The sequence below is a fragment of the Leuciscus leuciscus genome (genome assembly GCF_965113295.1).
Source record: "Leuciscus leuciscus genome assembly, chromosome: 20".
Taxonomy (NCBI): domain Eukaryota; kingdom Metazoa; phylum Chordata; class Actinopteri; order Cypriniformes; family Leuciscidae; genus Leuciscus; species Leuciscus leuciscus.
Window position 1 is genome coordinate 36,022,540 of NC_138744.1, and position 15,181 is coordinate 36,037,720.

The 15,181-nt window shown below is 40.2% G+C and overlaps 3 protein-coding genes across 5 annotated transcripts in view; 1 reads left to right on the forward strand and 2 right to left on the reverse strand.

Moving 5' to 3' along the window:
- ago3a (argonaute RISC catalytic component 3a) overlaps positions 1 to 6,182 on the forward strand; it is a 53,455-nt gene extending 47,273 nt beyond the window's left edge. For both annotated transcript variants that reach the window (XM_082150068.1, XM_082150069.1), the window contains exon 19: positions 20 to 6,182. In XM_082150068.1, the coding sequence (XP_082006194.1) occupies positions 20 to 128 (109 nt within the window). In that variant the 3' untranslated portion in view covers positions 129 to 6,182. The remainder of the gene's footprint in view (positions 1 to 19) is intronic.
- The window catches only part of iglon5 (IgLON family member 5), a 409,655-nt gene that overhangs the window by 82,200 nt on the left and 312,274 nt on the right, over positions 1 to 15,181 (reverse strand). The gene's annotated exons all lie outside the window — the stretch shown is intronic.
- Positions 9,290 to 15,181, reverse strand: part of LOC309483996 (uncharacterized protein) — an 8,699-nt gene continuing 2,807 nt past the window's right edge. Inside the window, exons 3-6 of one of the 2 annotated variants that reach the window (XM_082150127.1) lie at positions 14,849 to 15,181; positions 13,065 to 13,301; positions 12,422 to 12,521; positions 9,290 to 9,764 (exon numbers count right to left, since the gene is read on the reverse strand). The exon at positions 14,849 to 15,181 is cut by the window's right edge and continues 9 nt beyond it. In XM_082150127.1, coding sequence (XP_082006253.1) covers positions 9,695 to 9,764; positions 12,422 to 12,521; positions 13,065 to 13,301; positions 14,849 to 15,181 — 740 coding nt within the window. In that variant the 3' untranslated portion in view covers positions 9,290 to 9,694. Of the gene's footprint in view, positions 9,765 to 10,478; positions 11,893 to 12,330; positions 12,522 to 13,064; positions 13,302 to 14,848 lie in introns of those variants that run through there. The other variant, XR_014200699.1, reaches the window with a different exon arrangement.

Below are 15,181 nucleotides of genomic sequence, written 5' to 3' on the forward strand. Positions count from 1 at the left end.
TCCCTCTTTTGTTTTTCAGTGCCGAGGGAAGCCACGTCTCCGGGCAGAGCAACGGCCGGGATCCCCAAGCGCTGGCCAAAGCTGTGCAGATTCACCACGACACCCTGAGGACCATGTACTTTGCCTAAGCCAGCTCACACCAAGCCCACGTTTGACTAGTCATGCACACGAACCTGACAACCACATACACATGCAGTCACACCTCCCAAAAGCCTGTGCGTCCCGAAGGGTCGATCTCTGTGGCGATGGAAGCACGGCTCACCCCGACACTGTGCAGCAGGATGAGGAAAGCCTGCTTTAATTCCACACGTGGACCTCTGCACTATTATGCAATATTAAACCAGCCAACTGAGGCCGTTCTGTCATATCCCCTCCAAACCCTCGAGAACAACCAAAAGGGAAGCCCGTTTATATCCCCGCTCCTCTTCCTGTCTGTAGACGTACCGTTTAATTATTTTCCCTGCCCGTCACGCCTTGTACCTCAACGTTTTCTAACAGCACTTTTCCCCCGATTGTCCTCCCCCTTCCCCCCCCAAAAAATGAGATTAGAAAGGAAGCTGGTGGAAAGACTGAGTTGGGAAGAAAGAAAGTTTTGGGGATAGAGGCGTCACACGCTCTTACTAGCAATTTTTCTCAATGTACTTTTCTCCCGCTCTCAATTATTTTTGTAGCCAATGGTGACTTAACTACGTGTTAAAGTGTCAGTCGTGAAGAACCAATCGTGCGTTAGCGTTTTAAAACAGAAAAAGAAGCTTTTATTGTTAGAAAAGTGCCATTGCCGAGCGTAAAGTCCTTCATGACGTACCCCGCCGGGGGGGGGAGGGGGGCAGAAAACTGACCGCTGATTTTAAAGCAAATGTTCCCGTTTTACGCTCAGTAATATCTACCTGGCCTGTGAGCTTTCATGTACTACAATGCAAAGTGATCATGTTTTGATATGCTTTTTCTTTTTCTTTTTTTAACGCCTAAATTCCCTCCAATATTTATTTGTCTCGATCAATCGCAACTCCTCTCAGATTTGTCTTGTTCACTTCCCTTCTGCACTTTGTCTCAATTTAAAATGCATATAGTCCGTGTTATGTGACAGATCATAGTTTAGTGCAATAATTCATTTTGCGGGATGAGAATACCTCCTGTGCAAAGACTCCGTAGAGGTGAAAAAGGGCAGCATGTGATGAGCATTGCGCTTGGTTTTTTTTAAGGTGGAGATGTGCATGTTTGGCACTTTTATAGTTCAATTTTCTGAAAGCAGAGGCGATGATTGACCACAGTGTGTTAACAAGTGCCTGCTAGAAACGTGTGATGTTGGGGAATGTCGAACAGAATCGGATAGATGTTGTCAGAATGAACAAACGCACCTCATCTAGTCCAACCGAGGGCACAGTTGCGAACACACGCAACTGTACAGCCTTAACAAAAAATCTCTTAAAATGCGAGCCAGAGCGGTTTCAACGTCTTGATTTTCACTGCCCTGCCTGTTCAAAGGATTTCGCTGCTATTGTACTTGTTAAAGCCGGACTGGCGGGTTCATGCTTCGGTTTCGCCCAAGCACGAGGGACTGACTGGCAGCTCTGGGCCACGCGTGTTCAAGGAGAAGCTCTCGCAGCACCTGACGTGTGCTCGTTCACTGGAGGGCCACTAGGGGTCAGTATAGTGTTTTACTTGAAGAGTGCATCTCGGTGCAGTGAGCGTTGGGTGCCTTACCGTCTCTCTGTGCGCCATCTGAAGCATGTCCAGCTGTTTAAAGGTGATAATCTGCACTAAACAATGCGTAATGCATGGTGCTATTAAGGTGCGGCCCACGGCGGCATCAGGAATTGGCAGAGACTTAATGTGTAAGATGGGAACATGGGATGCATAAATGGTGCTGGTTGCATATATTTCTCTCACTCCGAGGAGACATTTCTCATCAGGACAGACATTTAAGTCGTTCTGTGTGTTCGTTGTTGTTTGTTTGTTAGATTTGCATTTGATTTTATTGCGTAGAGCGGTACAGCACTGTGTCCAGTCAGATTACGATTACGGTCAGTTGCACGAAGCGCTAAAAAGTGGAACATTTCAATGCATAATTATGACTTTTCAATAACAATTTCAGCCCTTTTAAAATCCAGAACTATTTATGCAATCAGATGTTTGCTTTTTAGATTCTAATGTATGAATGATAAATAATTGCCTGGTAAGAATGAAACTAACGCAGTTTGAGGGTTTTAATTTTATTTTAAAGTGTGCATTAGAGGTCGGACCTGTTAGAGGAAGGTACATCATGCTTTCTGCCTGTCAAAAGTGGTTTAAGTGAAGCTGCAAGCATCAAAATAGCAGCTTCTGAAATTGCGCCCTGTTTTTATTTCGCCTTCCCGAATGAAACCACTATTGGTGCTTCAGAGCCTTGGAAGTAAAGCCGTCAGTGTGCGGATGCCAAACAGCTAGCAGTTTAAGAAGCAATCTTGATGAGGTGTCATGCAATTTTATTTTTGTGTAGTTTTAACTTCAAATATATATATATATTTTACTAACCCTTGCCTTTTATTTTGGCAAGACGTGTCTCTTTAAAGGGATAGTTCGGTTATAAGTGACTCATGATTTCCTCGCCCACACGTCGCTGGACGTGGTGTTGAATGAGTGTGTGAGCTGCTGTTCTCCACGCAACAAAAGCCAACGAGACTATTTTTGCATTCGTTTTAGGGGCTTGCTTGTAAAAATCAGTCCGTTTTTGTTGCAACAGCTCAAGACTTGAAGCGTTCTGCACAATTGCTTCTTCCGAAAGAAGAAGTGAATTCTTGAGGGTGAGAAAATGATCATTTAACTTTTTCATTTCTAATCTGAACGATTCTTTAAAGCGACAACACGTTTTTGAACCGAAGATTGTACAGTGTGTTTGTCTTGTGTCGGCAGTGGAGGGAGTAACTGTGGTAGCAGATGATGTTGCTGGGAAGGCGTAGCAGAGTTTCGTTCGTGAGTTTGTTGCGTCCGTTACCCATAAAACCTAGAAGCGAAATCAAACGGCCCCCTTTTCTCCTCTCCTCTCGTCTCGTCTTTTGATTTCGAGCTTTTTTTGGGAGGGTCTTCTTTTAGGGTCTAAAACGTAACACGAGTTCAGAGTTCATAGAAAGTGCCTTTCCTCATGATGGTGCTGAATAATCTGAGACTAAAGTGAGAAATCAAAGAGCATAATAGTCTTATTCTTACCTTGAAGAAGGTGTTGCACACACGCAAACACACACACGAACACATTTTTATCTCGATCGGGAGGCTCTTTGTATATTCAGATATTATATTGACGATGATATATGCCAAGTATACGAGCGAACGGTTGAGTTCTGTATCATACTGTATTAGGAGTCCGGACCAATGCAATGGAAGCGTTCTTATAGGTGAATGTGCTATCTTTAGATATTGGGCAGAGCGGACACTCATATGACACGGCCTGACCCTGGACGGAAAAGCCTAGCACAGCACTTTAAAGACTGCCACCTAAACAAGGAAACAAAGTCACGGTGCTTTGCTCTCCTTTTACCCCCATAAGCCCCTTTTTTCATGTCCTCCAGCAAAAGTCTCTAGCTCTTGCAATCTTTGCCGAGGGAAACTTGAGCGAGATTAATTGAGGTTTACACAAGGCTCCGGTGACGTCTTTTTGGACTATAAAATGTCATTGTTTTTGTTCTTTTAATGCCGTGGCTGATCGATCCCTCTCAATGTGCAATGGCCCATATAAACCTACAGTAAATACATACAGTTTATGTTTTAAACATGAGATTGACCCCCCCCCATGGCCTGTATTTTGTCACATGGGTGCCCGTTGGCCCAGGAGGATATACCTCGATGTAGATCTCAAAACACTGCACCTCACTTACCTTGGTATGCTGCAAATGTTATGGTGAATGGGTGAATCTCACGAAAGAACATGTCCTGCTCACATTTCATGGCGAAACTAAGAAACGATATTTTTGCATGACAAAAATTAAGCCTATTTTATTTTAAATTTTTTTGCGTTGTGACAACTAAACAAATTCTCCGTCCCCAAATTCTGGATAAATTGTGATGCATTTGTACACACTAATATTATCTGCATTGCTTTTTTCATCTATGCTGATTTAATGTAATACATCACTATTGAGATTGATGTGAATTACAGAACAGCTCAAAGCTTTTGGGAGAAATGTGCTTAATTGTTACGCAAATAAGATGAATAATGTAACCATTGTATTGGTTGCTATAATATGCTTCATTTTTGTCATGCAAAATGTGATTTCTATCTCATCACCAAACAAAAATAAGCATTTATTTCTTTGCATAAGGAAAATTAAGCCTAGTTTTTGGCATTGTGATTATTTTTGTGACGATTAAACGCATTCCCCCCCCCGCTCTTAAATACTCATTATGCAAACATTTAAATATTAATATTAAAATTAAAATGCATTCATGCATCATGGTAGGATTTGTTGCATTTATGCTGATTTAATGTAATGCAGCAAATATCATTCCATCGCCACTGAGAATGATGGGAATTACAAAACTTTGGGGAAAACGTGCTTGATTGTCGTGAAAATAATGCAAGATAAATTAAAGTAGGCTTCATTTTCCCTGTGCAAAATATATAATATATTTTTTTTTTTTTTTTTTTTTTTTGGTGTGGTTATGTTTGTTTTGAGATTCAGCCAGATATTACTTTGATTACAGTATATTGCTTGACTAATGCCTGACAACAATATCCGTAACACTTTTAGAGCAAGAATTGTCTAATTGTCAGAAAACAAGTTGTTTTTAAATCATAACACGTATCTTTTTCTTCTTTTTATTGAGCCAACTTTTATTTTGTTGTCCTATTTAAATGTGTTTTTTTTTTTTTTTTTTTTTTTTTTTATATATTGGAAATATATATGGGAAATATTTAACGGTGTATTTATTGAGGGAGTGCTTTTCGCGGCTGGAGTCTCCGCATTGTCGGCCAGAGTCACGGGGGGGGGGTCGAGTTGGGGGTCAGGGGTCGGACGCCCCTTGACATCCTCTCACAAGCACAACCACAGAGTGGGCGGGGGCCGGCACAAGCCCGAAGTGTTCGAAGACATCACTTCCTCCTTGCCCTTTGACTTAGATGGTCCACCTCATTCTTCAGCTCTCCGGCGAAGAGGCTCGTCGCATCCCACTCGTTGCATCTCATCTCTTTATGGGACGGAGAACCACACTGACTTTGTTATTCCAAAAAGATAAAAAGCTGATTGTTTTCATCCAGAGCTGCTAAACTCTTAGCCATACACGTTTCCCTGGAAGGATGTTTGATGCGTCCGGTGCTTTAAGTGGAGTCGAGAAGCAGATAATGCTGTTTGTCCTTCATCATTTGCTTGAGTTCAATTGTCTTCGTGCCAGAGAGGGGGTCCCATTCCACTCAGATATATATAAATATATATATATATATGAGTCTCAGCCTTAACTGTACTCTTTTGTTTTTCCCATTCGACTTGAGACATCTGTTGAACGCCTTAGTTGTGCGTAGAGAAGCATACTAACTCCCTATGTGGCATCTCGGTTCTCTTTTAAACCACTAACTGCGGCGACGGAACCGTGATCTCGTTGCAAGCATCGCTTCGAGACTCTTCAGTCTGTGTTTCAAACAGTGTCATGTTGTCATTTTCCAGGAGGACGGAGACACCGAGATCCAGGACGAAGTTGCTCTGAAATCGCTTGAATGGCGAGTGTCGATTTCCCTAAAAAATAAAATGAAAAAAATGTTTACAAAACGGTTTACTGCAACGCTAAGCTCCAGCATTCCAAAAAGAAAAAAGACTGTGAACCATCCGATGCAAACGTGCGGCGAGTCTGTCCATCCTCCGTCTGTCATTTCACGTCCCGTGTCTCTTGGTACTCGAGGTCGGCGATTTCCATTGCTTACGAAAGAGCCAAAGTTCAGCCGTTCCTCTCCGTGCGAGTCGGGATGTGGCGTGTAATTCCCCGTGTGTCTCCGGGATCTCGGTGTCTCCGTCCTCCCGTCTCTCTCCTCTCTCTCTCTCCGTGTTTGCAGAGAGTCTCTCTAATGTACCAAGGGATCTTTCTTTTACTTTGAAATGTCTTTCTTTGTTTAATAATACTCTCTTTGTAGATCAATGGCCTTTTAGTGTTGCTTTGCTTCAGTTTGGAGTGTATCTTTCACTAATACTTGCAATAAAAAGCTTTGCTTTTGAAACGCATTGGCTTCGTCCATTTCATCCGTGCATTGGAGATTAAATCACCACATTTGATTTTGTGTTATAATCCTAAATCGACAGACATTACATCCAAACCTTATGAGCTTCACCTGTCCTACATCAACAGAATGGACCAAATTAAACCCGTAAACGACCATGATGTCCACTCAGCTTAGACTTAAAAATGGCTGTTTTGCTTCTTTTTAAAAAAATCTAATTGAGTGTAAAATGTCTTAACTCTTGGCTGTCTGTTCAGAATGGGTTGCATATTGCATTAAATTCTACATTTTGTGTGTGTAAAACTGCAGATTATGCAACAAATGTTTAGCATGCAACATTATCACATGATCTCACTTTGTGCTATTTAATTCAGTGAGTGTTTCCAGTTAACTAACTTATTTTTTCATATTCTATCCAATTTAATTTTACCACATTTTATCTTATGGCAATTGCATCGAATAATGAATCTATAATGATGCATTAAAATAAAAATAAGTCAGGTCAAGTGCATTGCTTTGTGAAATGCAGAGAATATTTTGCATTTCATGTTTTGTTTTTTTTATCATTTAAATAGTGTGTATGTGTGTATATATATATATATATCTATATATCTATATATATATATATATATATATGTAGTGTGTGTGTGTGTGTGTGCGCGTGCGCTTTAATTTTAGTAATATTAGCGCTTCAACTTTATTTTTAGTTCGTTGCCTGGAAACATTTCTAATTGTTTTTGTTCTTTTCACCTATAATTTATATTTCATTTGATCTCATCTTTATTTCAATTACCGAAAGGGATTTTTTTTATTAGTTTTAGTTCTCAAGAACAACACAGATGACAACAGTAAGTTACAACATAAAACTATTGTGAAATATGAAATGAAAGCTGTATAAATCACATACGAGACTGAGAAATAGTCTGATGATGGAGAAAGTGTTCATTCAGTCCATCATGAGTGGGTTAAGGTCAGTGATGTGGGATGAATCGCGATTCTGTGACAGACGAAGCTCCACCCGGATCTCATCACATCTCCTCGTCTGACAGGGTCAGTGTGTCGACGCCAGAACAGTGATTTCTGTTTCAGATTCTGTAGTGCTAATATGCTAATGCTAATTCGTCTCTCTGGAAGAATCTCACGGCTGGATTGACGCTCCTCCGAGACGGCTTGACATGTTACGCTCTTCATGTTAGCAATAAGCTATTGAGCGGTACAAAAGACCTGTGAATAGTACAGCTTTCCATAGAACATAAACAGAAGCAAACTTAGACTAACGATACGGAAACAAGAACAAGCGATGTAATACAAGAGGAAATTAAAGGAATTATTCACCCAAAAAATTTAAAATGATCCCATGATTTACTCGCCCTCAAGTCATCATCTACTTTCAGCCGAACACAATCTAAATCTTATTACAAACATATCCTGGCTCTTCCCATCTTTATAATGGCATTGAATAGTGCAAATTAGAGATTTTGAAGGGTTTTTGTAAGAATAATATCCATATTTTAAACTTTATAAACTATAATCACTGGCTTCCAGTAACGACCGTACGCACGTTCACGAGAGAGTTACGTCTTCTCTCACCTAAGCTTACACTACATCCTACGTCGGGTCAGAGGTCACTTTTCATGCATCGGGTCACTGGTCTTGCGTTGGGTCAGAGGTCACTTTTCATGCATCGGGTCACTAGTCATGGGTCGAGTCAGAGGTCACTGGTCATGCATCGAGTCAGAGGTCACTGGTCATGCGTCGGGTCAGAGGTCACTGGTCATGCGTCGGGTCAGAGGTCACTGGTTATGTGTCGGGTCAGAGGTCACTCTTCCGCCGGAACTCGACTCACATACAGCCGTTACTGGAAGCCAGTGATTATAGTTAATTAAGTTATAAATATGGATATTTTTCTTACAAAAAGGCACCGCTTCACTTCAGAAGGCCTTCATTAACACCTGGAGTCGCAGGCGCGATCGAAAAGTCGCAAAGTGTTTACTTGTATTTGTGTGTGTGTGTGTGTGTATTTGTGTGTGTGTGTGAGAGAGAGAGAGAAACATACTCCGTCATTTTGTTCATACAGGACATCATTCAAACTGCAAAGTGTGTAAGTTACTGTTAATTAAAATTTTAAGGAAAACAAATATATGAATCTGAAATGTAGTAAATTAATTTTCAATTCATTCACAATTACCAAACATATCTCAAGGTCTTTTTGTCTTTATATAAAACTATTGTCAGTGCACTACAAATAAACTGGTTCTATGCCTTTACTTTACTTTATTAATAAAACTTAAAAAAAAAAAAATTTTAAGTGATTTATTTTCCTCTGGTGGTCCAGCCTGAGACATGCACAAGCCTTCTGCATTTTTGTTTTGCTTTCCCCTCCATTGTACCGAACTCGTACCGAACCGTGACCTTTGGACATTGTTCTGTTTATTGTTTGTTTTGATGTTCTTTGGATTGTCTTAAGTATGGATCGCTGAATCTCCTGCACAGCAAACTTACCCTTGGGTACTAATAAAGACACCTTGACCTTCACCTTGACCTTCATATACACCCAGGATGGCTTGAGGGTGAGTAGCCTACATTATGGGATAATTTTTGGGTGAACTATTCCTTTAAGTGCAGGAATGAGAGAAACCGATGATACTTAAATCACCATTCTTTACACGTCTTTCCCATTGGTAAACTTTTATAATTATGGAATACAAAAGAGCTCATTATGCAAATGTCATGCTGATGTAGTTTATACTGATTACTGTCCAGAAGAACTCACCCACTTGTCATCTGTAATGAAATATCAAGGTTAAAGTCGTCTAGTCTTCAGTGTCCACTTTTGACTTATAAATTATAGTCCAAAATGCAGATTATTGTGGTTAAAACTGACGGTTTAAGATTGTCTGATTGAGAAAATGTGACTAATCACATCTGAAATATCTGATATCCAGCTCAGAAATAAACATACGAGACAAAATTGGGAACCGAAAACAGAAGAAATCTGTGTAAAGGTTTTTTTTTTTTTTACATGGCTCTAGTTACCAATTAAATAATGTGTATATAAATAAAAAATTTCATTCAAATGACTTAAAAAAAAAAAGAAAAATATAAAAACAATTCTAACCCAAAATGTGTTTATTTATTATTTTACCGGAATGTCTTTCATCATGATCACTATTTATCACATGATTACCATATTATACAATATTTCATATTAAGATGGACTTTGTATAAAAAGTGTGGATGTTTAGCTATGCATTTAGGCTTAAAAATATAAAGTGTATAAAATCAATTTGATTTAAATAATATATATATTCGTATTTCAAGTATAATATTTCAAGAATATATATAAAGTATTTCAGAAAAGAGCTTATTAACGAAACCACCTGGTGATGCTAGTCTAAATTGGTAATATAAACATGTTTGTCAATAAATATCTAATAGCATGGATCAATAAAGTATAAGGTTTTCTGAAAGCTTCAAGTGACTGTCAGTCCATCAGCTTTGGTCAGTGTTTGAGTCTCACAGATCCTCCTCATACAAGTCTGGCTCTCTCAGTCTCTCCCTTCGGTTGTGTCCATGCCGGTGTCTCCTGCGTTGGAGAAAATGGGACATTTGTGAGAAAACTGACTAGAAAAGTCAAGAAACTCTAATTGATAACGGGGTTCAAGTGCTTTAAGGCCTTAAACATGCGCTAAAAGGTATTATGTTTTATTTAGAAAGCATGTAACCACCTCGATCATAGATGGAAAAGACCATTTACAGCCAAAATAGGCAATTTACTAAAGGAAATACAGTTATTGAGGAAGAGTTAAGAAACCTAGGACTAGTTCGCAAAAGTAGGTTTTTGAAATAATGTCCAATATTTAAAGCTGCAGTCTGTAGTTTTTCCTCTTTGTCGCCATCTCTGTTCGAAATCTGCAATTGCAGTTATTCGCGGAATTATCAACTTTACGTAGGTTGTGCCTCGGCACGGCACAGCGCGGATGAACCCGATGTTTTGAGGAGAATATGCACCTGTCAGTCGCCGCCGGTGTGGATACTGGCATTCACAATCACAGATTCTACTTTTTGGAAGTATGACCAACATAAGAGTCTTCACTGGAAAATGTCGTCTGAACAAGTAACATCCACTTTTGTTCTGAGCAACTAAGGGGAAAAGCATTGCAGTAAATCGCGCCGATTAAATCTAACGATCGCTTATCATATCATGTCAAACTGTGCAAATTATACTTTGTTCTCAAATTGTTAATGTTAACAACATCAGCATTGCGTGACGACATTTAATGCCGTTCTGATATTATCCTTTTTCTGTAGCCACTCCGAAGTCCGAAGTCTTTCGCGTTTTACAGCGGGTGAATCTCCAGTTTTCACGGGTGATTGTCGTTTGAACCTTTCTGGATCCGCCATCAAATTGATAAGTTTAATTATATCCAGTGCTGTGAGAAAAGGCTATAAATCTCCACCTCCAACATCCTCACACTCACAGCCCACTAGCCGAGACTCTTCTTTATGTGGACAGATGTGACGTAATGTGGACAGATGTGACGTAATGTGGACAGATGTGACGTAATGTGGACAGATGTGACGTAATGTGGACAGATGTGACGTAATGTGGACAGATGTGACGTAATGACGCAAAGACATGCTTGGAAATCCACCAGTACCGCTGGAATTGAAAACATTATTACAAGCTTACCGTTCTGAATCGAGCTAAGGCAAGAAGAGAGTTTTGAACACTGGCTGGTTATGTACTTGCTCAAAAAAAAATTGGGGATAATTTTTAACCCCAAAAAGTTACGGACTGCAGCTTTAACAGACGATTCGATTGACGGCGATGATCCTAGAGGCAAAGTTGCTCAGAATGAGGAGTTCTACCATGCGGTGTGAATGTCGTGGGCGTGTGCGGAATATTGCGTAATATACAATCCGTTACGCACGTTATAAACGCGAAGGCGCCACCCGGTGGCCAATTTCTTTCGAATTTCGTCCAACAGGTCCAGCGAGTTTCGTTCCGATGGGCCTCCGTTAACCTTGTCTGACAGCCTCTCAAACTTTATTGCCCGATGACGGCCATGTTTTTCGAGATACACGAATGTCCTCGTAGACAATCGCAGCACCTTGGACAAAGACACCGCATGCCAGTTTTCAAGTCAATCAGACTGACCGTTGCGTAGCTATAGCCGTTTTCATAGTTTTTTGTTTTGTTTTGTTTTGTTTTTCGCCACCAAGTGGCCAGTCGCCACATCCTTTTCCACACGACCACAGACCGAGCCGAGTTCAGTGAAGCGATCTCATTCCTTCAGGAGAGATAGCCGTGTTAGTGAAAGTGGTCATGCTCACTTCAAACATTTTGGCGTCCAGTCGCAATTTTCAACTTTTCCAATAATTACTGACAATCAGACGCCAGAGAATCTGTCTGTACTGGTCTGGTTCCGATCCGGCGAGAAACCTAAGACTAGTACGCTAATGTAGGTTTTTCAAAAAATCCAAAATACCCCTGTACATTGGGTGACGATCAAACCCAAGACGTGCGTTTTGTTTGTCTTGAGCCAAGGATACCAGTGATATGAGACACTAGAGACGAACTTGTTTCAAGTCTCTATGACTTTCGGTTCGGTCTGTCCGATCACTTTTACGGGAGATCCTAGATTCTAACAATAGTGTTTCACCAAAGCTTTATCAAACTCAAGCTTCATATTTCTGCTTTTAAAGGTGAACTAAGTAACTTTTTTTACCTTAACTGAACAGCTTCGGAGTCATTGGAATGGTTATATTACTTATTTCGTGTTGAATGGTGGTCGTTTCGCACCCCCCTGGTGCCCGTGAGCGGAAAATACGCACTTGCAACTTTGAGCCGGCGGCCGCTGCGTCAGGAAGTCTCGCGTGATATCAGGTCTCGCGATGTAAACAATTGCTTTACGGCCAAAAGAAATCTGCTAAAATGCTGTCATTATTGCGCTCCCTCACGCTGTCCGAACCCGAATGAAGAAGACGTTTTTAAAGAATGTCCCATCTGCTTTGATGTCGTTGATCTACTAGCCTCTGGTGTCTGAGAATCAAATATCTATTCCGAAGCTGTGGGGGGAGCTCTAGAGAAACCTGCGAGAATACAGCGAAGAAGTCCCGAAGCTACTGAGTGCTGCTTTAAGCCTCACAGATGTCGTTGTAAGTGTGTTACTGTGACTGTGATGTTTAATAAAAACTTAAATAATAACTAAAACAACACAGTGACTGGTTTAAACGCACCTCCACAGTAGAAAGGCCACAGATGCGACTCCGAGCGCCAGCAACAGCAGCAGAAACGCAACGACAGCGCTCGTGCTCCTGTTTGTGCTTTCACACGGCTCTGAAACACACACACACACACACACACACACACACACACACACACACACACACACACACACACACTCATCAGACGGTCAACCTTACAGATGTTACAGTCAAACCAACATTTATTCAGACACCTTCAACATTTCTCACATTATCAGAGTTTATTCGCTATAGTTTAGAAAATGAATTATGTTGAATATCTGTCAGCTGTTAAATTTAACTACACAATTAGATAATACCAGTTTAGCTCAACCAATCACCAAGCAATGCTTCATTGTGTTCAGTCTGTGGTGTAAAAAGAGCATTAGCAATTAAAGAAAAAAAAAATTCAGCAAAACATGATCAGCTCAAAGAGTCTGAATAATATTTTGGTCCCAAATTTATATACATTTTACTGGTAGTCACTGTACAGTTTACTTTGCTATTCTCACTTACATAAATGAACTATAGTGTCCTGCACACACTAGTAAAACAACATCAAAAATGATATATTTTTTGGTTTGACTACATGCTCGAAACATAATAGCATTTCCCTATGATGAATGACCCTGAGTACCTGCGGTGTATGTGGCCGAACTGTGTCCCAGTTTGTTGCTCACGATGCAGGTGAAGTGTCCGCAGAAGGTCCTGGAGACTAACAGAGACGCTCCATCTGCCGAAACACGGCCCACGTCCCCCGTCACCAGCACTTTCTCATACAGCCACGTGAAGGAGGGCTCAGTTCCCCAGGCCTCCATACAGTGAAGAACGGCGTGAGACACGTTCACCATCACTGACACGTGATTCACAGCCACTGACACACACACACACACACGAAACCGACTAAATTACTGGAGAAAAGTACAAGGACACAATGAAGAAAGTCCTGTTGTGGAGAGCATTTTTACCACTTTATAGAATATCACAATTTGTGTTATAAAGTGCTGCTTAAAAGTTTGTGAACCCCTTGCAGAATCGATGAAAATGTCAATCATACAAAATGCATGTTATTTTTTATTTAGTACTGTCCTAAATAAGATATTTTACGTATATGTAAACATATTTTAAAGGTCGCATTAGCATTGAAAGAAAAAACACTTCAGCAGAACATGCTCAGGTCAAAGAGTCTGAATCATTTTTGGTCCCAAATTTTTATAAATGTTACTGGTAGTCACTGTATGAAGAATATGTGTGTATAATATGTCACAGTTTACTTTATTTTGCTCTCCTCACTTACATAAATGAACTATGGTGTCCTGCACACACTAGTAAAAATGTATCAAAAATTATATCTGGTTTCTGAATAAGTTTTGGTCATTTTTGGTTTGGTCACTTCGTACAGTGACTATTAGTCCACAAGACAAATTTGTTTATTTATTTTTTTACATAAAAAAATACCCTGTTGAAAAGTTTATGAACCCTTGATTCTCAATACTGCGTGTCGTTGCCTGGATGATCCACGGCTGTTTTTCCGTTTGGCGATAGTTGTTCTCTTTGAAGATCAAAGTACAATTTACTTTGATCTTCAAATTCATAAAGTGTTCACCCTGCTGTTAATGCATCATGTTTCCTTCAGGAGCATCAGTGGATGTTTTAACCTTTTGTAATAGTTGTGTTTGAGTCCCTCAGTGTGAAAAGATGGATCTCAAAAATCATACAGTCACTGCTGGAAAGAGTTCAAACATGTGACCCTGGATCACGTCACCAGTCACGAGTCACACGGGTATATTTGTGGCAATGGCCAACTATACATTGTATGGGTCAAAATTATCGATTTTTCTTTTATGCCAAAAATCTTTAGGATATTAAGTAAAGATCATGTTCCATGAAGATATTTTTGTAAATTTCCCTATCGTAAATATATAAAACATTAATTTTTGTGAGTGAATGCAGCACAATCGTGAACATTAATGAACAACTTTAAAGACAACTTTCTCAATGTTTCGATTTTTTTTCAACTTTCAGATAATGTATAAATCTCAATTAAAAAAATTGACCCATATGACTGGGTTTGTGGGCCAGGGTCACATATGCAAATTATGCTGGAAAACTGAAGAAGTTTCAGGACCTGGATTAAGAATCAAGGGTTCATGGAGTATTTTTTTTTTATAAATTCAGCTATATTTTTTTTGTTTTGTGGACTATATGTAAACATGCATTTTGTATGATTCTTCTTATTTTGTAACAATTATTGACATTTTCACAGATTCTGCAAGCAGCACTGTATACCGGTATGTATATATGTGTGAGAATAGAGTCTGTATGTTTAGTGGTTCAGGTGGAATTAGGTGCAGAACAACAGTGTTTGAGGAGTATCATCAGAGCTCATGTGAATGAATGGGAAGCTTTAGCTGATCTTACGATACTCCTGAACGCTTTGCTCAGCAGAACGTCTCTGTCCTGATTGGTCTGTTACTGTGACCGTATAAACGCCACCGTCCGACGCTTGATAACCCCTGATCTTCAGTACGGATCCCTGTTTCTCCACAGTCACTCTCTCATCAGAGGGATCTCTGTGAGGAAACTCAGCCACTGTTGAACTCTTCCCAGAAGCCTTTGCGCTGCGTTCCCATGTCACTTTAGTAACGCGTTCACCCTCCAGAAGCTCGATCTGTGGCTGTAGGATCAGGTCCTGGCCTCTGGCTACATACACAGTCTGCTGGTTTGAGAAGTGGACGGAGAAACACTGGCCAC